This window comes from Zootoca vivipara, chromosome 6 (assembly GCF_963506605.1).
Source record: "Zootoca vivipara chromosome 6, rZooViv1.1, whole genome shotgun sequence".
In the NCBI taxonomy this organism is placed as follows: Eukaryota; Metazoa; Chordata; class Lepidosauria; order Squamata; family Lacertidae; genus Zootoca; species Zootoca vivipara.
Window position 1 is genome coordinate 27,384,133 of NC_083281.1, and position 27,100 is coordinate 27,411,232.

General features: G+C 48.7%; 1 protein-coding gene across 1 annotated transcript in view; it reads left to right on the plus strand.

The window, feature by feature from the left end:
• HPN (hepsin) overlaps positions 1-26,866 on the plus strand; it is a 32,219-nt gene extending 5,353 nt beyond the window's left edge. Inside the window, exons 2-13 of the mRNA XM_035119949.2 lie at positions 539-658; positions 7,092-7,193; positions 8,759-8,800; positions 10,140-10,269; positions 11,423-11,545; positions 13,745-13,785; positions 17,088-17,253; positions 18,642-18,832; positions 19,666-19,761; positions 20,592-20,734; positions 22,385-22,549; positions 23,640-26,866. Coding sequence (XP_034975840.1) covers positions 643-658; positions 7,092-7,193; positions 8,759-8,800; positions 10,140-10,269; positions 11,423-11,545; positions 13,745-13,785; positions 17,088-17,253; positions 18,642-18,832; positions 19,666-19,761; positions 20,592-20,734; positions 22,385-22,549; positions 23,640-23,678 — 1,254 coding nt within the window. The 5' untranslated portion in view covers positions 539-642 and the 3' untranslated portion in view covers positions 23,679-26,866. The remainder of the gene's footprint in view (positions 1-538; positions 659-7,091; positions 7,194-8,758; positions 8,801-10,139; positions 10,270-11,422; positions 11,546-13,744; positions 13,786-17,087; positions 17,254-18,641; positions 18,833-19,665; positions 19,762-20,591; positions 20,735-22,384; positions 22,550-23,639) is intronic.
• Positions 26,867-27,100: the final 234 nt, after the last annotated feature.

The window sequence follows — 27,100 nt, forward strand, 5'->3', positions numbered from 1 at the left end:
TTTGAGTACCAAGGTACGACTGTATATACCAAAACACCCAAACCCATACATTCTTTTATAAACTTGATATTATTATCCTAATACTAATGTAAATATTAAAAGCCTACTACATTTTGTATGAATTCGTTCCAAAAATTGCCGTATTTATCCAAGTGGAGTCTACGTCTGTAAGCAGCCCGTTCATAGGTTGCAAGTGTTATCATATCAAACCACTGATTAAGGGAGATCATGTCTTTATTCTTCCAGTTAATCAACATCAGTTTCTTGGCTACATTAGAGCACGTAAAATCCATTTGTGTTGTCCTGTTGTTAACTTCCATGTAGTGGGTATATGGCTCTGAACTACCACTACTCATTTTTTTGCATGCTCAGTGGAAAGGTGGGCGGTGCTGTGGCTCCAGGATTTCGGGGACCCTTGGTCTTGGCACCCACAGCACAGCCCTGCAACCTGTAAGAGCATGCAAACTTGAGATGACCCAGCCCTGGCAGATGGGTTCAAGGTTTATTGAGGCTCACATTCATCTTTTGTTGCCTACAGGGCTCCCAGACTCCCCCCATCCCTCGAAAAAAGGGGATTTCTTCTGGAGGACCTGGAATTCTAACAGGAGGATCCGGCAGGTTTGATGATTAACCAGTTCTGAAATGGCTGAAAAAGATGGTGAGTTGCAATTTCTTTTTTTAAAGGCCCTAGAACCTCCCATACCTTTCCCCATTAACTCCAGGCTTTCCTCCCCAGCACCCCCACCCTCGCCCAGCCAGAGCAGGACTTAAACATTAACATTTCTGGCTGATTCCTGCTGCCCTGGGAAAGGCAGTGAGGTCATGGGCCCATTAAGTGACCTCTTGGCACCCTCTCTCTAGGTTTTTGTTCCGTTCGGAGGTGGGCAAAATCCACAGGGTGAGTTGTGTTAGGTTTGCTGCAGGTGAAGCCTGTGAGCCTCTATAGAGTCCTTAGAGCAGAGATTAACCGAGCTCTAATTTACATGCCCCTGTCCTTGTATTGGGTTCCACCAATAACAGTATATAAATAATAATCATTATTATTATTTATTGGCCAAGTACATTTTCCAACATACTTGGAATTTGTTTCGGCTACATTGCAATGTAAACATACCCACCCTGTTCCACTCACAATACAAATAAGCAAAGAAACCCACCCATAATTGACCTCCCCTTCAGCTACACATCTACAAATTTAACAATTTAATGGCACAAGGGAAAAAACTGTTCCTGCGCCTGGCCGATTTTGTATATGAAGACCTGTAGCGACGTCCAGATGGGAGTAAATCTAGCAGATGATGGCAGGGATGTAAAGGATCTGCTGCAATTCTCTCTGCTCTCTTCTTAACTCTGGTAGCATAGATTGACTCTATTGTAGGCAAGCTAGCACCAATTACCCTTTCTGCAATTCTTACAGCTCGTTGGAGCCTTTTATTGTCTGTCTTGGAGGCTGTACCATACCAAGCAGTAATAGAATTAGTAATCCTATATAATAAAGTCCAAGTGTCTCTGCGTCCAGTCCCTGTGTCCCTGTGTCCGCGCTACTGCGCATGTGCCCCACGGACACAGGGATTGGAGTGCAGAGAGCGGCCGGCTGACACAACGAAGGCGCCGCCACCGCCGGAGGAGCAGGAGGAGGTGCCAGCTGCTGCTGCTGCTGCTGTAGCACCGCCTTCGGCTGCGGAGGCTGCCCTGAAACGGTCTGTGCAGCCGGGGACGCCGAAGAGGCTGAGGCGCTGGATGCTGGCTGGTGCAGTGAAGGCGTGAGCGAGCGCCACTGGCCGCTGAGTGCCCATCTCTCCGCCATGGCTGAGGAGAAGGCCGAGAGTCTCCCTCAATCCCCGCTAGCGCCGCCGCCTTCTTTCCCCTTCAGCCGCGCGGCTGGGTTTGACTCCTGTTGCCCCTGCAGGTGTGCTCTCGCTGGCGGAGGGGGAGCGCATGCGTGAGAGGCAGCGAATTTGAGGAACGTTTGCTTGGAAAAAGGGCGGGGAGATTTGGAGGGAGGGCGGCGGCGGCAGTTGCGGGCTCAAACCCAAATTAAAGGGGGCGCTCGTGGGAGGACGGCGATTGGGCGCCTTGACAGCTCTGCGCGCGCTGATTAGGTGGAGCGATCTCGCGCTCACACTTTTACAGTGTGTATTTCTCTCTCACGCGCCTTTCCCCCTCCCTCTTCCCCCCCTTTCTCAAATTCTTTTCTCCTCCAATCGACCCTCACTTCCTTCCCTTCACTCTCGACGCTCTCCTTAGGGGGAAAGCTCATGCCACACGGGACCGTATACACGTTAAATTAGAACCGGGTGGGGGTGGAGGGAAACCGTAATGTGAAGGATGATAGGAATAGTACTGTACTGTAACGTATTATTTTTTAAAAATGTATTTATTTAAAAGGCATTTATATACCTTATATAAATAAATTTATATACCATATATATATATATATATACACACATACCCCAGAGTCGGTCACGACTGGACCTAATGGTCAGGGGTCCCTTTACTTTACCTTTTATATACCGCTTAGCATTACAAACAAAAAACAAAAAACAAAACATAAAGCAGTGTACAGTACAGTATAACAACAACAACACTGAACCAAAACACAGCCAAAAACCAGTAAAATCCTCTATAATAAAGTCCAAGTGTCTCTGCGTCCAGTCCCTGTGTCCCTGGGTTTGCACTACTGCACATGTGCCCCACGGACACAGGGATTGGACGCAGAGACTGGATGCACACACACACACACACACACACACACACACACACGCTCTCCCTACCCCCACCCCCCTGAACGGTGTTGAGAGGACATAATGGAAGGCACCATTGGGGATTCCCCTCTCAAGAAAAAGTAAAGAAAGGTGGAGTTATGAGAAGGGGGGGTAGTGTCCGAAGAGGAAAGGAGACAAAATTGTGAGGGAAATTGGCAACGGTTTGGGGAGGGGGGGGGAGATTCCGACTCTGAGGGGAAGGGGAAGTTGCCCCATGTCAGACCTCCTTCCTGCCTCCTTCCCTCCCTCGCCCTCCCGCCCTTCAAGCTCTGGCCGCCATTCCCTGCTCGACTGGAGGGAAGTGCAGCCGCAACTTTCCCCTCTCACGGCTGCTTCTTTTTCCCTTAGCTCGCACAGGCAGCGCGTCCCGGAGAAGCGCCGCTCGCTGCTTCTCTCTCCCTCCCTCCCTCCCTCCCTCCCTCTCTCTCTCTCTCTCTCTCTCTCTCTCTCTCTCTCTCTCTCTCTCTCTCACACACACACACACACACACACAAACCACCTGCCTGCTGCCACAGCAAACCACCCAGGGGGAGCCTGGGGCCCTCAACACACATCTCCGCCAGTGGAGGCGGCGACGGAGGCGACGCCTGCGCGGTCCCAGGGCTTCCCCTCCGTTCCCGCCCGGCTAGCGCCCGTTTACTTAATGGGCTGAATGACACTAGCAGAATATATAAGACTCATACCTCTCTCTGTATTATGCCATGCGGACCGTTGAGCAGTAGGTGACCTTTTTCATCCATGCTGAAGGCTCCTTGGATTCCCAGAGCCTGATTTTCTGACAAAGGTCTTTTTAGTGGTGGCACCTGTTTTAAGAGGCGGAGCTACCTCAGGTGTATTTTTACACACTGGCCAGTAAAAATGTCTCTCTTTATCAAGGCTTTAGAAAACCAACTCCAAATCTGTGCTGCTGCTGTTAATTTTATGGCTTTGCCATCTTTGCTGTAAATTTGTTTGGTGTTGTGAGTGATCATCGTGGTGGGTAGCTGAGTGAAAATGTATTATTATTATTTAAATTTGTATACTGCCCTATTTGAACTATAAAGTGGTGATTTTATTGAGTCAAAATGAGAGTACACCTAAACATTTTTTTAAACAAAAAAGCACTGGTTACAACATAAAACCACAATATATAAACACAAGATGCATAAGAAAAATAAAAACAACCCAATGACAGTCCCTTCCCAACATACTGGGTATCAGCCTAGTGTGCAGCAGCAGCTGTGAAAAGGTGTGTTCCATGTAAAGGGAAACCTGCTAGATGTTGGACTCTTACTCCCTTCAGCCCCATCCAGCATGGGCAACGGCCAGGGATGATGGGGGTTGTAGTCCAGCAATGTCTGGAGAGTCACCTGTTTGCCAGACCCACTGGAAAGAAGCCACTACAGCAGCGGTGAGGAACCTTCAGTCCTTGAGCCTAATAAGGCTGGCCAGGCCACCCCATTTGGCCTGCAAGGACTTCTGGGCAATGCTCCGCCACTACACCCGACACTCCTTACGATGTCAGATGTGATGAAGGTTAAGACGTGGCTCAGCCAAAAGGGGTTTTGTAGGCACCGCCAATCAGCCCTGAAGAGCATTTTGCAAGGGGGCTTCACAAGAACTGACAATCAGATTATAGTCTGCAAGGGCTGCCCAGTGGTGTCTGGTGGAGAGCTTTGTGATGGTAAGCAATTATCCAGAGCCCTTGGCAAAGCCTCTACAAGACCCAACAACCAGCTGATTGTAATGTCTTGCAGAATGCATCTGAAAGGTACTTTGTGGGCTTTGCCTTTGCCCCCGTAGTTTGATTTCAAACCAGATGGGCAGAAAAGGATCTCCTGACATCATTGCGATGTCAGGTGATTGATAAATTTGGCCCCATGTGTGAGGAGATGTGGCCCGCAAAAACCAGATCCAATTCCCAACTCCTGCAACTCCACTACCATATTTTTTTGCTCCATAAGACGCACCTAACCAACAGACGCACCTAATTTTTAGAGGAGGAAGGGGGGAAAGTCCTGTTGTTATTTTTGGGATCAGCTCACAGTTGTGCAGCTTTTTTGCAAAGGGGGAAAGTTCCATTTTTTGAGCATCAGCTGAAAGTTGTGCAGCTTACCTTGCAAAGGGGAAAAAAATACTGTTTTTATGGAGTTCAGCTCACAGTTCTGCAGTTTCTTTAGGAAAGGAAAGAAAAGGGAGCCATTTCTACAGTTTCCAGACAGATAATCTAATCAGCCAGTCATATGTCGCTGGGGAAACACAACAATGGAGGCCTGGGCAAGGGGCTGGGAAGGGAGCTAGCTTCCCTTATCTCCCTCCTGATCTCTTGCAATCAGCTGCTGTGTGGGTTCTCTTTCCCTCTTGTTAGCCTTTAGCTCTTTCTAAAAAAAGGAAAGAAAAAAGCACGATCTGCTTTTCGCCCCTGGGCAATTCGGCTCCAGGGACCATGCATTCACTCCATAAGACGCACAGATATTTCCTCTTACTTTTTAGGAGGGAAAAAAGTGCATCTTCTGGAGCGAAAAATACAGTACTTTTCTTCTTAGTCTGGGGGCAAAGCAGAGAGGCACATGAGTAGTGGTCTCCAATTGAGCCAGCTTATAATGAAAACCTGATTTCTATTTCATTTGATGTTGAAATGATTACCTGCATGTGAAGCTCATTGATTTCAGTCTTAACAGCTTGCATACGTTGAAGTCAAACGGATTTATAGATGCTTGATTTTGACTACATCCTGCTGCTGCTGCTTTGCATGCTTCCTAAATTACAGGCAGGTGCCCCTTTGCATAACTCCAGGAGAGGTGTTAAGGTTATAGCTAGCTAGCAGGCATGCATGCACAATAAGGACCTAATAATGTTTCCCTGGTTGTCCAGCCAGTTAATTAATAGCAGCTCCAGGGTATGGTACTTGAAAATACCAAAGGGTGTGCCTCCTTTTTCCCCATTTGCTGCTCTGAGCCAACAGAAACATCGGCGTTGATCAGCTAGCTCTTTCCAAGTGGTATGTGGGTCCTGGGTAGTAGTACTACCAGATAATGGGAGAGGCTCCTGGCTCTATTTCCTAACCAGTGAAAAAGAGGTGAGGGTAAGGACCTCTAGTTATTACAGTGCCCCATGCGCTTGTTGAGAATTGCTACTGCAGGTGTGCCTTTAATAACAACAGCAGCAGCAGCAGCAGCAGCAGCAACAACAACAACTTATTATTTATACCCCGTCCATCTGGTTGGGTTTCCCCAGCCACTCTGGGCGGCTTCCAACAAAATATTAAAATACAGAAATCCATCAAACATTAAAAGCTTCCCTAAACAGGGCTGCCTTGAGATGCCTTCTAAAGGTCTGGTAATTGTTGTTCTCTTTGACCTCTGGTGGGAGGGCATTCCACAGGGTGGGTGCCACTACCGAGAAGGACCTCTGCCTGGTTCCCTGTAACTTGGCTTCTTGTAGCCAGGGAATTGCCAGAAGACCCTCAGCGCTGGACCTCAGTGTCCGGGCAGAACGATGGGGGTGGAGACGCTCCTTCAGGTATACTGGAGCGAGGCCGTTTAGGGCTTTAAAGGTCAGCACCAACAGTTTGAACTGTGCTCGGAAACATACTGGGAGCCAATGTAGGTCTTTCAGGACCGGTGTTATGTGGTCTTGGCGGCCGCTCCCAGTCACCAGTCTAGCTGCCGCATTCTGGGTTAGTTGTAGTTTCCGGGTCATCTTCAAAGGTAGCCCCACATAGAGCACATTGCAGTAGTCCAAGCGAGAGATAACTAGAGCATGCACCACTCTGGCGAGACAGTCCGTGGCCAGGTAGGGTCTCAGCCTGTGTACCAGATGGAGATGATAAACAGCTGCCCTGGACACAGAATTGACCTGCGCCTCCATGGACAGCTGTGAGTCCAAAATTACTCCCAGGCTGCGCACCTGGTCCTTCAGGGGCACAGTTACCCCATTCAGGACCAGGGAATCCTCCACACCTACCCACCTCCTGTCCCCCACAAACAGTACTTCTGTCTTGTCGGGATTCAATCTCAATCTGTTAGCCGCCATCCATCCTCCAACCGCCTCCAGGCACTCACATAGGACCTTCACCGCCTTCACTGGTTCTGATTTGAAAGAGAGGTAGAGCTGGGTATCATCTGCATACTGATGAACACCCAGCCCAAAACCCCTGATGATCTCTCCCAGCGGCTGCATGTAGATGTTAAGGAGCAATCGGTTGCAAAACACATCCGGCCAGGAACAAAACTTCTTTCGAGCACATGGAGTTTCCCCCTTGTTAAATTTACCTGCCAGTGAGTGATGCTTCTGTGGTTTTGTGGTTGGCTTTCTGCTGTCTAACCATCTCTCTGTGCCTTCCAGGGGGCCTGAAACGACACAACTGGACTTCGCCTAAGGTGGTGGCTGTAATAGCCAGCGGCTTCCTGCTCTTGGCTGCGATCGGAGTTGGGAGCTGGGCTATAGGTGAGAGTCTCTGCAGGGCTGGAAGAGGCTGTTCACAAGGCACGGGGCATGTTAAAACCAGTGTTCTTAGTTGCAGGGTGTGTGTGCCTTTTATATGTAAGTTTCTGTGTGCAAGGAAAGGGCACTCTATCCAACTCTATCTGGCCCAGGAGGACTTTCAGCAGTTGCCCCCAATCTCTACCCATAAAAGATTCCATCTCTTTTCAAGTACGCTGTAGGAAACAGCAGTAATTTTAACACCAAATGCAACACCAAATAGGGTAAGAACAAATCCTGGAGCAGAAGTCACATACAGCTGGAATCCACTGGTAAAAAAACAGGGCGAATGTATCAGATTCAATGCCCGCCTATTTCTGTAGAAATGGCAGCACCTTATAGAGTTTCCGAGCTGGCAGCAGCATCCCAGTAGTATGAATTCCTGTAGAAGGTGGCTCTGCTGGAGCCTCCAAAAGCCATTGAGGAGCCAAAGTCAGCTTTGGATTTGGAACCTGATAGTACTATGTACTATGTAACCCACAGCAGGACCTGCAAAACTGGTGAAGACTGTGGCAAACCATATCTGAGCTTCAGACAGAATTGGCAGTGATAGTGGTTGACTTCACCACCACATGGTATGGACCATGTAAAAGGACCAAGCTGTTCTTCCACAGTCTTACCGAAAAGTATCCAGATGTATTGAATTTGTTGTGGATGATGTTCAAGATGTTGCTGCCTACTGCCATGTGAAATGCAGGCCAATGTTCCCAGGGCTACAAGAAAAACCAAAAGGCACAAGGATTCTCGGAAGCAAACAAACAGAAGGTGGAAGGAACCCTATAGTAACCACAGATTTCTGTGTTATAAAATGCCTTTTTTGCATAATGAACTGATCAAGTTAGAATAAGTGCCCCAATGAGCTTTTGTCCCTCTGTCCTGTAAATGAGAATAATAAAAATGTATAAAATGGCAAGAAGGTGGTGGTGTTGGGGTGGTGGTGGGGTGGGAGGAAGAAAGAAGATGATAAATATACTGATCCTGGCACTGCCTCCTATCTAGGGTTGCCATATTTCAAAAAGTGAAAATCTGGACAGAAAATTTGTTTTTGGGGGGCAATGTTGTTGAACAAAAATCGAACACTTGGAGCTATTTTTAAGGGAAATTACCAAAACCAACATTGCTAACATGGATTGCCATGCGTCTGGATTTTCCCAGACATTGAAACACCTTTCGTCTGGACACTGTTTCTGACGACCAATTGCCGGCTATGTCCGGGAAATTTTGGACAAATATGGCAACCCTACTCCTATCTTAAGATGAATCCTGTTCAAACTCAGGGGTGGGCAACCTACGACCTTAGGGCCACTTCTGGCCCACAGTGTAACTCCATGTGAATACAAGGAGGGGTGTGGGAAAGGGAGTGGCTAAGAGAGTGAAAATGGGGTACCCTTTGCACTTTTGACTCTAGCCCCACCCACCACTGGCACAGGGACTCCAACTGATTACCCCCAAGAGAATGAGACCCTTCACACACACAAAAATGTTCCCCACCTCTCCTCTAACTTCACCCTCCTGTCTCTCCATTGCAGTGGTTTCTGTGCTCAGAAGTGAAGGTGAAAGCCTGTATGTTGGTGAGTGTTTGCAAGAGAGCTGTGTCCTCTCTTTTTACATATGGCATCATGTCATAGGGTCCAGTTTATCAGTCTTCTCTAAATCCCTGATCATATTAATTACTTACACAATGCTTTCCCCCAGCATGCCATGTGCCTTTTCTCAGCCACCCCCAACAACAACAACCCTGTAGGGCAGGCAGTATTATATTTCTTTCCTGCACCTTAAAGGCCTAATTTTTCAGCAGAGGTTTGATGAGAACAGCCACATTAACATCATGACTTTAAAGCATTACAATATCTCTTTAAACTGCCATAGCTTCCCCCAAAGAATTCTGGGAACTTTAGTTTGTTAAAGATGCTGAGTGTTGTTGTGAGAGACCCCTGTTCCTCTCACAGGGCTGCAGTTTCCAGAGTGGTTTAGCAATAAATTTCTCTTCATGGGGAACTCTGGTATGGAAATAGGGGTCTACTAACAGCTCGCAGCACCCCTAGCAAACTCCTCCTCCCAGAATTCTCTGGGAGAAGCCATGACAGTTTAAAATGGTATCATAGCCCTTTATGCGATGAATGGGGCCAAAGTTAAAATCAGGCAATTCACTCCCACAAGATAAAGTGATGCCTACCAATTTGGGTGGTTTTGAAAAGGGTTTAGACAAATTCATTGAGGATATGCTATCAATGGCAGCAGGCCTCTGAAAACAGCAATGGGAGAGAGCTGTTGTCTTTCTGCCTGGCTTGTGGACTTCTGGAAGGCACCTGATTGGCCTCAATAGGAAAAGGGATACTGGGCTAGCTAAGACCTTTGGTCTGTTCCAACAGGCCTCCTCCTATGTTCAGTCCTGAGGTAAATGGGAATTGTGTGAGAATCCATTCACTGAATTACCCCCCAATCCTGGTGCCATGGCGCACCAAATTAAACATTCATTCAAGATTGCTCCTATATGGATAATTTAGGGTATCTGCTATCAGCTGAAGCACGAAATCTAGGCCTGAACTTAAACATGCCTATATAGTTGCTGATCATGCCAGGTAGACTTAATTGCACAACAGGAGTATTGGGACCTCTCAGAAGCCGAGCTAAGAAATTTAGGGGTGAAGTCAATACTAGGCCTTGCCTGTTGAAATTGATGTGCGCAACTAACTGGGAGTCATTTATTTCCGTGGGTCTGCTGTGAGGAGAAACTAGCTGTTAATTAACGTGCCATATTTCTAATTTGGCTGCACCATTGTCCCTCTTGCAAGAGGGAGATGCCACCATGAATTAGGAAAGGATCGGTCAGTATTGGGCTGCAGCAACGGTGGGGTGAAGTGTGGGCGTATCCTGCCAAGATCTCACAGCTTTGTTTGGTCAACGCAGTCCAGGTGAGCTCCGGTGACCTGCGCCTCACTGTGTACGATGAGAATGAAGGGAGGTGGAGGCTGCTTTGTTCGTCGTCCTCCGATGCCCAAGTGGCCACCCTCAGTTGCGAGGAGATGGGATTTGTCAGGTACTTTGAGATAATGGTAATGGCTGAGGTGACTAAGGGTGAGAGAAGCATTGGCAGAGGAGGCCTTCTGGGGCAGAAGTATAGAAGAGGGAGCCTCGCCAGCCCAACTTGTCACATAAGAGGGAGAAAACCCACACCAGTTGAGATGCTCTCTTCTACATAGTACACAGGACCACCCTGTCCCCCTCTGCTTTTTAACTTTTTAATTTGACCACCACAATTTTATTTATTTCACAAATTTTTTTACACTGCTTGATTGTAATGAAGCCTCATGGCAGTTTGCAAAAAATAATAAAACCACCAGTAAAAAAAAACAATTATTTAAAACCTTAAAAAGAGTTAAAAACCTAATTAAGACGCATGCCAGCATTCAACATAACCGATGCTTGCATGGGTCTGTAGCCCTTTCCAGGCATTAACTGCATGTAGGGCTTTTCACCTGTGGAAAGGGAAGTAGGGCTGTACGATCGACTGCATCCCAGCGCCGCAACCCCTGCCGGCTCTGCATTTAGCTCAGGTGCCTGAGAGCTTCCCTTTGCGGATGGCCACACTGATCACATAGACACGGAGGACAGATCCCTCTGTTTCTGCACATGAGAACTGTAGCTGCATTCAGTGTGTGAGAAGGGCTTTGGAGACACTGGCCACTGGTAGAACCTGCGTGAGAGGTGAGACCAGTTGAGAGATGTACCGTAGGTAGCCATGGGGTTGGACTAGATGACTCCTCGGGGATCCCTTCCAACTCTACGATTCTATGATTTTATGGAAGCGGTGGGGTGGGGTAAGCTGGCACTTTCCAGATGTTGTTGGACACCAGCTCCCATCAACCCTAGTGGACATGGCCCATGGTTAGGGATGATGGGAGTTGAAGTTCAACAATACGTGGAGAACCTCAAGAGGTATTGGATAACAGGGCTGAGAGAGTCTTCTGCCCAGGTGGGTGACTCAGTCCAGAGTCAGGGCAATGCTTCCTGTAGTGGTCACATTAACGATCCTGGCCACTCAGGGGCCCTTCTAAGGCAACCTCTTTCAATGCCCTTGAAGAATGATCCTTGAAAATGCACTAAGAGGGCGGGGGAGATCTCCCTGTGCTGGGATGTAGGTGTGGCTGTTATGTTGATACTTACCCCCTCTGTGTTTGCCTGCCCTCTAGGTCTCTCTCCCATTCAGTTCTGGCTGCTGACAGAGCAGGGGCCAATGGGACGTCGGGCTATTTCTGCGTGGATGAGTCCCGCCTACCTTTTGCGCGAAGGCTGAGCGAGGCCATTGTGGTGTGGTAAAGTACAAGATGGACCTAGGGTGGTAGTTGAAATCCAGAAACGTCTGGACGGCCACAGAATCAAAGCCCAAAACCCTGATGGTTGCTGAGAAGCACTAGGCTAAGTTTTCACAGTATTCCTGACCATTGACCCTTCTGGCTGGGGCTGATGGGAGTTAGCAACCTCTTGAGGCCAACAGGTTCCTCTGCCCTGACCTAGGCCTTGTAGGACGACCTAGACTTGGACCTGTTAGGGCAGGGGTGGGGACTCTCCCCAGGGCCATTCTTGACTCACCAAGGGTTCCATATTTGCCTGCGAGACTGTTTTTGAGGAGCCAGGCCCCGCTGTCAACCAGATGACATCACCTTGATGGACAGGTTTGATGGATGCAGGGAATTGCAGTGGAAACCGTCCCGCTCCACCCATCAGATGGGGAGTTCAGTCCTGCTTGGTCACTGTCTCCCCCTCGCTCGCCAACTTTGACAGGTGGGCAGAACAACCCACATGCCAATCACCTGATGTTAGACAGGTAGAAGTCCCCGCCCACCTGAGAAAATTGACCCATGTTGGTGGGGTCAACAAATGTTCCCCACCCACTGGTCTAAGGTGTTTGGCAGTCCCATATGGTGGCCTGGGCCCTAAGGAAGCCAGACTATCCTCCACCAGGGCCAGGGCTTTTTCAGTGACCTGTTGGAATGCTCTGTCCCACGAGACTAGGGCCCTGCAGGACTTGATCCCCTTCCGCAGGGCCTGTAAGACAGAGCTATTCCGCCTGGCCTTCAATTTGAATTAGCCTGTTCCTCTATTCCTTTTTCCCTTTCCTCTTCTATTAAGAAACCCTTTCTGGGACCCCACATTTAAATTCTTCCCTGGTCTCCTTGCTGGCCCTAGTAGGACCAACTTGGCCAGTTAGCCCTGGTGATCATTCAATGTCTACTGACTGCGGGGTTTTTTTTGACCCCTGAATTTTTGAATTTTATTGATATTGATGCTGCATTTTATGTTGTATTCTATGCTGTTTTATGCTGTTTTAAAGTCTCATTTTAATCAGTGTTTTATATTTGCTGTTAGCTGCCCTGAGCCCGGTTTTTAAACTGGGAAGGGCGGGGTATAAATAATAATAATAATAATAATAATAATAATAATAATAATAATAATAATAATAATTAATCCCAGCACTTGGTGACTGGATTATATTCTGTCCCCTTATGCTGCTCTCAGCTGCTAAATACTTGCCCTATTCCCCTAACAATTGGCACTGGGACTGACCCAGGTGTGGGTGACATTGATGGCAGATCACATAAAGCGCATGGTTAAACTACAGTTCCCAGGATTCTTTAGGGGGAAGTCATGTGCTTCAGATGTGTCTTGGATGAGCTGTAACTATACAGGTTGTGCCTGCCCTCAAGAGTGAGCACAGATATACTAGGAAAAGCACACCCATCACCAGAATGCCCACCCTTTCTCTAAAGCTTCATCGCCATATGTGTATACCAACAAACTGAATGTTGGCTCAGCCTTACCCCCATCCTCTGCTGTTTGGGCAGATTGCCTGTCCTTTTGTTCATTTTTAAAAGCATCTCAAGAATGCTCATGGGTGCATGCATTCATCTGTTGCTTACAGCTGGGTTCTGCTGAAAACTTGCAGAAGCATGAGCTATTGGGGTTTTGCTTAGAGTTTGACCCTGGAGAGGAATAGGTACCATTGCGATGAACCTGGTAAGGGCTTTAAGTTACCGTAAGTGTGTGACAGTGACATGGCCAAGGTCAGTTAGTTCATAATGATACTGGGGGCTGTGTGTAAGCTAGGCTTTTGAAAACAACACCTTCCCCATCCAGCTCTGCACCAGGAAAAGCCGTACCCTGTGTGAATTAAAATAAGTGAAAATATCCTTAATCTGCCTATTTTACATCATTCTCCTGCCAGCCACAGGGAACACAAGGGACTTTTAGGGCCACTATAAATCCTACTCGATGTGAATTCCAGCTTTCGAGTTAGTGAGAAACTGCACCATTGCCTCCCGGCTTGTCTTTGTGTGGTCATAAGGCCTAGAATCTTGGAAATCAAATGCGGGTGGAGATGTTCAGGAACATGAACTCCGCACCTGGCAGAAAGCTCAACTTGCAAGGAACCTGGAATACACATGTTCCTGATGAAGGTTCGCTCTCTTTCCTTTCTGCAGCTGAGCCCTCTCCTCTTTCTCTTTCTCTCACAGCGAATGCCCGACAGGCCGATTCCTGGCAACGCTATGCCAAGGTATGGAAACCCCGAACCCTCTCAAGGGCACCGTCTTGATCCACCTGCCTGCGTACAGGTGTCTGTCTGTCTTTCTGTCTCTCTTTCCCAGCCTGCTATCTTGAAGTTCCTCTCTTTCCCAAGTCTCCTTCTGTTGTTCAAATGCCATTAACAGCTTTTCATTTTCTTCTTCTGACCTTCTCACACCTAAACACCGCTTGGGACAGTGGAGGCTGGTCTGTTAGGGCAAATGCAGCACTGCCCCGCCAACCTCAGCCATCCCCCACCTGCCTGCCTTTTTATTTCCAACCAGCCCAGAAGTCCAGAAGGTGGCCCTGACTGCCAGCTGCCAGCTTCTTCCTCCTTAGTCTCAGTGCTGCCCTTGTAGAAATCATCAGGGAGGACAGGGTCAAAGCCACAACTGACATTGGCTCTCTGGCTCCACCTACTGTTGGACTCCCTGCCTTCCACCCTACCAGCCCCAACGAGCACCAGCCATCACTGCCTTTTTAGTTTACTGGCCTTGGTGCTAATGCGAATGTGATCTCATGAAAGCAGGCAGAAACCTGCATCAGAATGAGGAAAGAAAGGCCAGGTCAGCTTTGAGGAAGCCACCCGTAGGGTGCCCTCTGGTGGGCTCCTCTCTTGCCAGCAGGTTTACCCATTAGGTGTGGGTCAATGCCTGGCAGCCGCCATTTAAATTTCCCACAATGCCCCTGACAGCTCTGATGACCTTGTGGGAAATGGAAATCGTGAGAGCCAGTCAGTCAGTGTGTGCGTGAAATTAAAGGGGGCTCAGGGCAGGTGGTGACACTCAGCCCAGCCAGGAACCCCAGTAACTGCCCCCCAAAAGCTGTGTGCTGAAGCTGGGACTGGATAAAGGTTCTAGAAAACTACGGACTCATTAATTGCCAGTAAATGTTAGAAACCTACATTGCCTCTTATCAAGGAATGGCTAAGGAAATACTGTGTGAAGCTTAAGGATGGCAGTCAACACCCTGAGATGGTGGAGAAAGCATGGCCTCTGTTTATTGGTCCACCCAATAAACTTGGCCATTTGGCATTTCGTTTTTAAGTTTGCTTGCCTTTTGTGTGATAACTCTGCTGAGCAGCGCTACAGTTCCCAATGTTCCCTGAGAAGAGGGCTTGATGGTTAAACTATTCTGGGAGCTGTAGTTCTCTGAGGGGAATACAGGTCTCCTAATTACTCTTCAGCACCCTCAACAAACGACAGGGCCTAGAATTCTCTGTGGGAAACCATGACTTAGGACAGCGCACTGTGGGGCCTCAGCCGCCCTACAGCTGGGGGGGGGGGAGGCAGCGGGCAGACAGTGTGGAGCCTGCGGGTGCCCGAGATGCGTGGCTCGGGCACGTTGTAGGCCCCACGGTGAGTGCTGCCCACCATTTTGCAACACTCCCCTCAGGGTAACACCGGGGGCGGGCCGCACCCCCCGCACCCCCTTCCTATGCCCCTGTGTGGCCCACGGCGCTCTCTTCATGCAGCAGAATGAGGGGGCAGGATTCTGCGGCAGGGGTTTGCATTGTACCATTCCAGGCAGCAGGAGGTGGGTACCATTCTTAAGAATGCTCCCTGAAATAAAAACTTGAGATGGCAAGTTGAAAACAAAAACACAGGCCTATCCCATCAGGGAGAAAACTTCTAACCCAGCTGCTCCCTGTTGCACTAGTTTTCTACTTGTGGGGATGCTGTGGTTTTTTACGTGCTTAGCATTAAAAAAAATGCCCCCCCCCAAACCCAACAACACTTAGAATCATAGAATTATAGAATCGTAGAGTTGGAAGAGACCACAAGGGCCATCCAGTCCAACCCCCTGCCGAGCAGGAAACACCATCAAAGCATTATTGACATATGCCTGTCAAGCCTCTGCTTAAAGACCTCCAAAGAAGGAGACTCCACCACACTCCTTGGTAGCAAATTCCACTGCCGAACAGCTCTTACTGTCAGGAAGTTCTTCCTAATGTTTAGGTGGAATCTTCTTTCTTGTGCCACTTGATGTGGTACAGGCCATTACCAGATAACTCTGGTCTCTGCCACTGATATGTTGGCGTGTACTGAGCAGGGCTAGAAGGAGCCTGCTCCAAACATGTGTCTGCTCCCCTCACATCGACTGAAACACTTGAATAATACCACACCACTGAACATGCACACCACTGAAACACTTGAATAATGTCTCATTTGTGGGCAGCAGAGGTGTGACTGCGGCAGGTCTGTGAATTATTTCGATGGCATGCAAGGGTTGTGTGAACCTCCCCTCTGCATTATGTAGTGTACATGAGGTAGTGATGACCACAAAGTAGAATTACTTTAAGAGAGGGTTAGACAAACTTGGGGATGTTTACAAGGCTTTCCTTAGCTACTAGGCCATTGGAACCAAAGTTGGTGTGCATGTTCATGACAGTATTATCCAGGTCAGGTATGAAACTCAGCTCAAACACATAGATCTGCTTTTGTTCTTTGCTCTGCAGCAATTGTGGGAATGGTATAGAGTCTAGGGTTACCAGATGTCCCTGTTTCCCAGAGACAATCCCCATATTTGCGAATAAGTCCCCAGACAAATTCCATCCCCGGAATGTCCTGTAATGTCCCTGGAAAACGCAGCAGCAGCAGTCTCAGCAGCCCGGAGCAGTTGGCTCTGGCTGGCTTCAGGAGCTGCTCGGAAGTCCCCATATGATGGTGGTGAAGGGGCTCTAAGACGCAGCTTCCGGGCTGCCTCCACCTTCCCTGACCTCAGCAACTAAGCTGTGAAGGGAGGCTTCATGCTGCCTATTGGAGCAGCCTCCCAGCTCCTACTTGCATGCAAGCAGGAGCGGGGCAGGGATCTCTCAGCTGTGAAGGGAGGCTTTACGCTGCCTATCAGAGCTTGCGTGCAAGCAGGAGGGGGCAGGGATCTCTCGGTTAGGGAACGGGAAGCCTCTTTTCCTAGCTGAGGGATCCCCACCCCCTCCTGCTTGCCCGCAAGTAGGAATGGGATTGGGGCTGCTCCGACTGGAAGGGAGGCATTGCGCTGCCTGAGCCTCACCGCTGCCGCCACTCCCAGCCCTCCTTCTCTGTCTTCCATGCCTGACCCACTGCGCACCGCTTCCCCACCAATATAGTATTTATTTATTTCTTTATTTATTTCCCCAGGTTTCATTGAAAAAAATCTGGTAACCTTAGGATAGACTCTTTTTAAAAAAAAATGTATACCAAATCCTAGAGGGTAGCTGGGAAACCAGTTTTAAGTGACGTTACCTGATCACCTGAGATGTTTCTAGCCAGATCCTGCCCCTCGAAGAACTCATGCCTGTTGTGTTCTTTGCAGACTGTGGACGTAGAAAATTGTCTGTGGACCGCATTGTGGGAGGCCAGGACGCTAGCTTGGGCAAATGGCCGTGGCAAGTCAGCCTGCGCTATGATGGGACGCACCTTTGCGGTGGCTCCATCATCTCAAATGAGTGGGTTATCACAGCTGCACACTGCTTCCCAGAGTAAGTCCCTGCCATTTCTGTGTTTGCTAGTGTGATGGCTCCCAGCTTGGTAAGGTTGCTCCTCTCAGGGCTTGCCCTGATTTCTTAGGGTGTTTGCTAGGATGTGTGAACACATCTGAAGGTAGCCCTGTTCAGGGAAGTTTCTAATGGTTGATGTCTTACTGTGTTTTTAATATGTTGTTGGGAGCTGCCCAGAGTGCTTGGGGCAACCCAGTCAGGTGGGTGGTATATTCCTAATATTAATATTAATAACAACAGCAACATGAAAAATTGAATTGAATGGCCTCAGTTGGCTTCAGTTTTAATTTGTTCCAAAACAGGCGTGATTAGAAATGACCGAATCATGGAATTGAAGAGTAGGAAGGGACTCCAAAAGTCACCTGGTCCAACCCCCTGCAACGCAGGAAACTCAACTAGATCATACATAACAGATGGCCATCCAACATCTGCTTAAAAACCTCCAATGACCAAGAGGCCACCACCTTCAGAGGGAGTCTGTTCCATGGCTGAACAGCTCTTATTGTCAGAAAGTTCTTCCTGGTGTTTAATCAGAATCTCCTTTCTTGTAACTTGAATCCATTGGTTCGGGTCCTAGCCTCCAGAGCAGGACAAAACAAGTTTGCTGCATCTACCATATGGCAGCACTTGAGATATTTGAAGATGGCTTTCATATCACTTCTCAGTTTCCTCTTTACCAGCCTAAACATACCCAGTTCCTTCAACCTTTCCTCATAAGGCTTGGTTTCCAGACCCTTAATCATCTTGGTTGCCCTCCTCTGCACCTGTTCCAGCTTGCCATTGTCCTTAAATTGTGGCACCCAGAACGGGATACAGTCTTCCAGGTGTGGTCTGAACAAGGTGGAAGAGAGTGGGACTATTATTTCCCCTGATTGGGGGCATAGCATTGGCTTTTTTTTGCTGCTGCTGCTACTGCACCACACTGTTGACCCACGTTAAGCTTGTGATCTACTAAGACCCCTAGATTCTTTTCACATGTACTACTGTCAATCCAGGTGTACTAATGTGTTTGTTCTGTTGGAGGTTTTCCCACCGGCATCTGGCTGGCCTCTGTGAGAACAGGATGCTGGACTAAATGGGCCACTGGCCTGATCCAGCAACCTCTTCTCATGCACACCCACCCACAGGCCACCATCAACCCTGGCAATGTTGTATTGCTGTCCTCCTGCAATCTCTTTCTGTGTCTTAGGCTGTTAGCTCAGTTGGTAGAGCATGAGACTCTTAGCTTCAGGGCCATGGGTTCGAGGCCCCACGTTGGGAAAAAGATTCCAGCATTGCAGGGGATTGGCCTAGATGGCCCTTGCATTTCCTTCCGACTCTATGATTAATTTCAATTTTGATTTCAACAAGCCTCCTCCATCTCTCTGCAGGAGGAATCGAGCACCGAGCAGGTGGCGGGTGTTTGTGGGGGCCGTTTCCCAGCTCTCCGCTAAGGGGCTGCAGGTGGGTGTGACAAGCGTTGTGTACCACGGTGGGTACCAGCCCTTCCTGGATCCCAACAGCGAGGAGAACAGCAATGACATAGCCCTGATGCACTTGGCAACACCCCTTTCCTTTAACGGTGAGAATGTGGTGTGAGGAAGGTGGTGGTGGGGAAAGAGTTATTAAGAGCCTGTGGGGCAGGGGTGGGGAATCTGTAAGCCCTGGTTGTTGGACCCCCCCTCCCCCTGGGCCTCCCCAAAACCCACCCAGGGAGGTGGGGAGAGGGGAGTTGGGCAGGAAGAAATGTTGTGCTGATGGAGCGAACATAATAGCAGTGTTGAGATCCATCTCTACGATTCCCAAGCCACGCCGGTTATGAGGTTGCTAGCATGTTTGTATTGTCACCTGCATTGCAACCTTATGATGATAGGTGAGCGAGAAATCAGGGGAAGGAAGGAATGTACGCTTGCCTGCCCTATGGGGCTGCGATGTGCCGCAATACAGAACTTGCCTTTCAAAGTAAGATGAATGTTGTGCCCATGCTTCAACTTGGGACAACCACAGCAGAAAAAAAGTTAACTTTGCATTCAAAGCCAGTGTTGGGGTTCAACACCTAATGGGTGCTGGGCTTGGGCACCTGCACACTGGCAGTGCCAACCAACCAGCTGAGTTTTTTGGCTTTCAGGAGAGTGGATGGGTGACAGTATGAGCAGCCACAGCTGTCAGCAGAGGCAAAAGCCACCATCACCTGCTCTCTCTTTTGCAGTATGTCTGTTTGTGGGAGACTGTTTGTGCCTTCTGCATACTGTACTCCCTTTCCACCTCTGGGGAAAAAGCCCAGTGCATATATTTATGTTTCTGAGTGGTGCATGCGAGAGAGAAAAGGGAAACCCATGGATGCGAGCTACCCAGAAGCTAGGAGGCAGGATGAAAAGATTCATTTGCCTTTCAATGATACTTTTCTCCCCACAGAATATATCCAGCCCATCTGCCTGCCAGCTTTGGGCCAGCCTTTGGTGGATGGGAAGATCTGTATCGTTACTGGCTGGGGCAACACCCAGTACTATGGTAAGTACCTCTTGCCACTACTAAGATGGCAGCAGCTCTTGCAAGCTGTGCTGTGTATCCTTCAGGCTCCTTATGTAAGTACAGAAATGGCCATGGGCTGCATCATTCACATGATAACCTCAGAATTCTGTCGGTTCATTTTTTTTTTTAAGCTGCGAGGCTTCAAGGCAGGTTTAATTGATGTGGGCCATTCCTTAAAAAAACAAACAAACCCAGAAGCCAAAGGGAGATCTGATGTAAGGGCCAATAAAAGCAGAATACAAAGCAAGTAGATGTGGGCTTGCTTGCTCCCCCCCCCCAGTGTCTTTTAGGTTGCAGAACTTAGCCTGCCATGGTACAGAATTCCTGTAATTTTGACTCCCCCCCCCACTTATATGCAGGCGACAAACAGCTCTGGTTACAGGCGGGTGAGGTGAAAAGTGGTGTTCCAGTTGCAGCCCCTTGCATCACTCTGAGCCACCCATTTTGGCAGCCGTTGCTGCTTCCACTGGGAGTTAATTCCATAGTGTTAACAATGCCCTGTGTTCCAGTATTGTGAGGAAGAGAGATAAACTTCTCTCTGCCTACCTTCTCCACATTGACCCCTTTGCACTTCCTTGTGGAAGCGAGCATCACTCTGTGGTGGAGCACACTCTCTGTGTGCAGAAGGCCCCGGGTTCAAACCCTGGCATCTCCAAGGATCAAGGGAGCAGGCAACAGGAAAGACCTCTGCCAGAGGCACCGGAGACCTGCTGCCAGCCAGAGCTGACTGCACTGGGCCAATGGACAAATAAGTCCAACCTGTTTACTAAGCCTGCTTTCCTACGGCACTCGGTTCTTCCACTTTGTAGGGCAACAGTCTGACGTGCTGCAAGAAGCCAGCGTGCCCATCATCAGCACCAGTCTCTGCAACAGCCCTGACTACTATGGCAGCCAGATCAGGCCCAGGATGTTCTGCGCTGGCTTTGCTGCTGGCGGAACAGATGCCTGCCAGGTAGGCTGGGCTTGGCAGTGGGCCAGGGCCAGGGCCAGGGCTGGGGAGGTAAGGGAAGATAAGTGATTGAAGGTGGGAAAGGTGCAGTGGACTGTGCTTAGAAAGAGAGAGCAAGGTGTGTGTTAGGCAGAAGTGGAGAACATTTGGTCATCCAGATTTGGCTGGTCTGCATCGTTCATCATTCTTGACCACAAGCCATTCTAACTGGAGCTGACAGGAGTCCTGGGGGTTGGGGTGGCAGGTTCCTGGGGTGGCAAAAAATAAATAAATCATGGGGTTTGGGCCAACAACTCACATTCCTGGCCCCCCCCCCATGTTTGATTCCTTCGATCATTTTGGATGTTTTTTCTAGTGTGTGTGTGTTTCATGAGCAAGAGATAAAGGACAACCAGTGTTGGTTCTGCCAATTGGCTTCTCCGCCCACTAGAGTGGAGGGCAAAGGGCTTTTAAACCCCTTCTTCTCCCCGTGAAGAGCCACAGGGGCTCAGTCAGAATTTCTCCCCTTGTGTGCCCTAGCTGTTGAACTTTGGCCTGCATGAGAGAACATGTTTACTTTGGGAACATGTTTACTTTTTTGAACAAAAACCATAATGGCGGCCATGAGGGTTTCAGATTAGGGTCATGGGGTTGTGACAGCACATTAAAATTAGAGATTAGGTTTAAAAAATGTAGCACATGTACAAGTTGATCAGACCTGCACACATTGGTAGTAGAAGATCATTTTGATAGTCTAAATAGCTGTATTGGTTACAAATGCCTGATTGGAGCTGGAATGAGGCAAATAACGTCCCTGGGGAACATGAATGATGGGGGGAAGGGGCTGACCCTTTCCCTGTGCCATTTCCCTGCTGAAAATTGTCCCTCCAGAACTTAATTCTTGCCCTCAAAGGCACCATTGCAGTAATGTTCCACCCCATAGGTTTGGGCTTTGATTGGCCTGGGTTTCTGCTTACCTGGTCCACATTCCTAGTTAAGCGTGCCATACTATAATTATAATAAGAATAAGAATAATAAATTATTTATATCCCACCCATCTGGCTGGGTTTCCCCACCCATACTGTGCGGCTCCCAACATATTATTATTATTATTATTATTATTATTATTATTATTATTAAACATCAAACATTAAAAACTTCCCTAAACAGGGCTGCCTTCAAATGTCTTCTAAAAGTCAGATACTGTAGTTGTTTATTTCCTTGACATCTGATGGGAGGGCATTCCACAGGGCAGGCGCCACTACTGAGAAGGCCCTCTGCTTGGTTCCCTGTAACCTCACTTCTTGCAGTGAGGAAACCGCCAGAAGGCCCTCGGAGCTGGACCTTGGTGTCCGGGTAGAACGATGGGGGTGGAGATGCTCCTTCAGGTATACTGGGCTGAGGCCATTTTGGGCTTTAAAGGTCAACACCAACACTTGGAAACGTATTGTGAATTGTGCTTGAAAACGTACTGGGAGCCAATGTAGGTCTTTCAGGTCTCAGCAGCCACTCTCAGTCACCAGTCTTGCTGCTGCATTCTGGATTAGTTGCAGTTTCCAGCTCACCTTCAAAGGGAGCCCCACGAAGAGCATGTTCCAGTAGTCCAAGCAGGAGATAACCAGAGCCTGGTGGAATGAGCAAGGGTTGTAACTCCTGCTTTCTTCTGTGTGGCAGGGCGACAGTGGCGGCCCCTTTGTGTGTGAGGATGGCATCTCTCGGACATCCCGCTGGAGGCTCTGTGGTATTGTGAGCTGGGGCACCGGCTGCGCCCTGGCCAATAAGCCAGGGGTCTACACAAAGGTCAATGACTTTCAAGGGTGGATCTATCGTGCCATGAAGGTAAAGGGCACCCGGGGCAGTTGGGTGAATCAGTTGCAGGAAAAGCAACAGGGAGAGGCTGGCAGCACCCTAAAAGTTAACACAGTGGTTGGCAGCCTTTTGGGGCTGGTGCTTGTGCAATGGAAATGGAGGCAATCGGCTGACAGGCAGTGACTCCAAGCTTCCTTTCTGCAGGGATCAGTTGCACTAGTGAGTGGGAAGTCAGGTCATGCAGACAATTCAGGAAGACTGAAGGGGGTGATTTTTGCTATGCCCTGCCTTAGGCAGGTGTCAGCTGTGATATCGAGTTTCTGATAGGTATCTCGGCAGCTTAGCTGATCCCACAAGGCTGATCTCACTCAGCTGATTGCCTCCCTTGCCAATGCACAATTAGGGATGTGCTTTAAGGCTCCTGGTTGTGCCTGGGAAGCCCTGTCTACTTGCCAAACAACCAACATCAACATCATCGTATATTTATATGCCACCTATTTGACTGGATTGCCCCTGCCACTCTGAGGAGGATTGAACAAATTATGAAACCATGGTAAAACATCAAACATTAAAAACTTCCCTATACAGGGCTGCCTTCAGATACTTTCAGATAAGTGTTTATTTCCTTGACATCTGATGGGGCCTGGTTCCCCGTAACTTAACTTTTTGCAATGAGGGAACTGCTAGAAGGCCCTCAGAGGTGGACGTCAGTGTCTAGGCTGAACAAAGGGGGTGGAGATGCTCCTTCAGGTATACAGGGCTGAAACCGTTTAGGGCTTTAAAAGGTCAGCACCAACACTTTGAACTGTGCTTGGAAATGTATTGAGATGTCACGTACGATGTCAAGTGTAGGGCAGGTTGGGGTGGTTTGAGGGAAAATGGTCTTATGGGCCAAACCAAGACCCACGCTGGTCCTGATTAGGCCAGTTGCAGGTTCCAAACCCCTGTGTTACAACACCCACTGATTAGTTGGTGTCCAGTATAAAAGATCTCAAGTGAGCACATGACCAGTGGATTGCTGTGGCAAGGGAACACATCTCCTGTCCTCCCAGCAGATCTGTCTGTCTGAAGGCCCCAGAAAGATGCACAGCCTGCCTCTCCTTTTGTCTCCCCCCTGCAGACTCACTCCCATGCCAGTGGAATGGTGATCCAGGACTGAAGCCCCGGAAGAGCAATGCTGAGCCGCTGCCTCGCCAACCTCCTCCCCTTCCAGTGTGAGGCTGCTGCTTTAAACAAAACAAGGGGAGGGGGGGGGAATGACATTTTACAGAGAACAAACATTGTCATATCTGACTGTGTGCTCTGGCATAGCCTGGTGGAATAGGGCAGGGGAGCCCTTCTACATTGTGCAGTCACAGCTCCTCGCTGGCCTTTAAGCATCTCTCGCCCTGCCAATGTGATGCCTTTGCTTTGCCAGCCTATCTAAGGGGTGCTGGTTCTTTAATGGCCCATCTAGGGAAGAGGGTTGGCCTTGCTTCCCAGGACATCTGTGACTGGCTAATCTGTGGTTGCTTTGGTGTGGCTCATTACCCTATCACTTTAAAGTATTGAATTCCGGCAGGTCAAGAATTTCAAAAGCAAAGGCCCAATCCTTGAAGTTTTCCCCAGTCGTGAACAAGGGCAGAAGCTGCATTTAAAGGGAACCCCCACAGCAACTTCTCACACTACCCCAGCATACACTCAGAATGGGTGAAGCCATCATGGGTTCTGACTTGAAACCGGGGCGTCCTGATTTCAAGTCTTTGTCTCCCCCTCTCAGTTCCGCCCCAGCAGCGGATCCTGCCTCCCTGCCCCTTGTAACATGGCGGCCGCCTATGAGCTTGGCAGCACGGCTTGATGATGTCATTTCCCAGGATGCCGCTGGAAGCTGAGAGACACACACAGATTCAGAGAGGCGGGGCATGGGCTTAAAAGGGCTGTGGTGCAGTTTGGAGCCAGCAGCGGTGGGGGAGAGTCTTGAGCTGTTAACAGGGGGGGGAGAGGTCAGTGGGAAAAGGAATGGAGGGCTTGGTGCCCAGGGCTAGGGTCCCGCCCAGTAACTTGTGAGGTGGCAGCAGTGCCTCTGAGCATGTACAGAATGCACACACCCCTCCTCCCACTCCCCCCCCAGCTAGAAACACCTTGCATTCCTCAGATGAAAATGCCCCAATTTTCATCTGAGGAATGTTGCAGGGTATGCCCCAAGCCTTGTTCTGTGGACCTTTGGCTCTCAGGTGATTTTGTCCAGATTTCCTCTAGGTCATTGGTCTCCAAATGGTAGGTTGCACCCTAAGATGAGATTGGTTGTGCAAGTGATACCACCACCATTTTCTTACATTTTTTAATTTGTTCAGGGGTTTTAAAGAGCAAATGTCCTAAGACAGACGTGGAGAGTGTGTGTGTGTGCGTTATACCATGAATAACAGCACTAACCCCAGGGGGCTCAGATCTAGAGGGTGGAACAGATGGCAGGAAGTCTTGAGGAGGAGATCCTCCCTTACTGCAGTTCGCTAAGGGCTGATTCGGAACACAATAGAAGCAGGCCCATGCAGAGGGGGTAGGGATTCGGGTTCCCTTGCCCTGGCTCTTGGAGGGCTGAGCCAGCCAGCGCCACCCCCTCCCCCTGCTGCTTTTTTTTTGTTTGAGTTTATAACTTTATTCTAACAAGACTCCTGCTCTAGACCTCAGACTAGCTATGCATGGGCATGAATAAAAGAGCTTACTTCCACTTACCTGATGTTTGCAAGCATTTTAAGGGAAACGTACAGGACCAAAAAAAGCAGACCCACATTTTATATGAGGGCAAAATATCAATATCTGACCCAAAGAGCCTCATTTGGACTCCAGGGAGGATATTACTGAGGGTTGGATACCCTCAGCCAGTCTCCCTTTCCCCTTCTGTACGGGAAGCTGTCAGGAAGGACTGACCAGCTGTTCTGTGCATTTTCCATCTGTTCTTTTAACAAAATTAAGTACATTTTGGGTAGGGCTTTATTAGGGTACTTTTAGCCCTCCAGTACAGACTTAAGAGTTATGCTTGATTATTCCATTGAGGATCTGTTGCTGCCCCTACTCTAGCATTGTCCACAGGTAAAAATAGCCACCAATAATGTTGAATCTGACAGTTTGCCTCCATCACATGCACATTGCAGACTTAGAAAAAAGCCTAGCACAGATATTAATCTTCGGGTATTAATAACCTGTTATTGTCTACATACAGAACGGGTCTACTCTATATCTGCATCCCCATGATAAAAAAAATCCATTGTATGCACTGAGAAATTAAGAATCAGGAACTGCTTCAGTTTCATATTAGAAGTTCCATTAAGGATTAGTTTGGGTCTGCACACAAGTGATACACCGGCCTTCCGAAACCTGATAACCTCCATAAGCTTTGGACTACATTTCCCACCATGCCTGACCCAATGGCCCTGGTGGCTGATGGGAGTTGTAGTCCAATGCATTATTGACATGCCAATAAATGTACAAGCACCCAGCAGTCCTAAATGCATAGCCATCTTTAGCATAGCCATGCACACACTCACACTTATTGATTTGGTGGTAATTTGTAAGTTACTGGCTGGGCTGATCAGATACATTTGATGCCGAGACCGAAAAAGAAGCTGAAATAAAAATTTGTGGTTCACCTATCATAGAATCATAGCAATGCAGAGTTGGAAGGGACCCCGAGTGTCACCTAATTCAACTCCCTGCAATGCAGGAATCCTGCTCACAGCCATCTCTGGGTGGGCTTGAACCACCAACCTAACCCATTGCGCCACTGGAGCATATGAAGAAGCCCTGGTGGCTCAGGTCAAGGGCCCATCTTATCCAGCATTTTCTCTCTCACAGTAGTCACACAGAGGGAAGCCCATGTGCAAGGCTGAGGGCAATGGTGCTCTCCACACTTGTGTTTCTCAGTAGCTGTTATTCAGAGGCATGCTGAAGGTAGAGCACAGCCATCGTGGCCTTATCCTCCACAAAGCTGCCTACATACAGTAATAACCCATCTGGGGCCAGGAAGTATCCCAGAACAGTCCTCTATTATGTCTTCTGACACTGTACATAGATAACTATGTTGGGTCTCCTCTGTCCTTTGGGGCCATGGATCAGTTCACTTAGATTGTATATATTTGTGTAATTATGACAATTAAAATAAATAAAACCTGTTTTGATTATAGATGGCTCTTGGATTATCTCACAGATTTTTTAAGATTCCCCCCCCCCCGGGAGGCTCAAACAGGGAGCCTCCTGGCCTGCACATCAGTGTTGTGTCCCTTGTTGTGGCGAGCTACTTTGGGAGTGCAGAATGAGGGCCACTGTCCGTCCCTCCCCAGCTAAATACACCATTTTGAATACCTGGGAAATTCAATGCTGCTCTAGTATCCTGCAAGGAAGGATGGGCAGCAAGTGTTAATTCACAGTAAGGGGGGGGAGCTTTTATAGAGGGAGAGAAGTCCCCATTCTGCCACCAGAAAACAAATCACAACTGAACACCATTGCATGGGATCAGGGCTGTAACTAGGGGGTGGTGAGGTGGGCCCCTGCCAGGGGCGCACGTGGGGGGGGGATGGTGCAAAATCGGCTTTAAAATATGTCCAT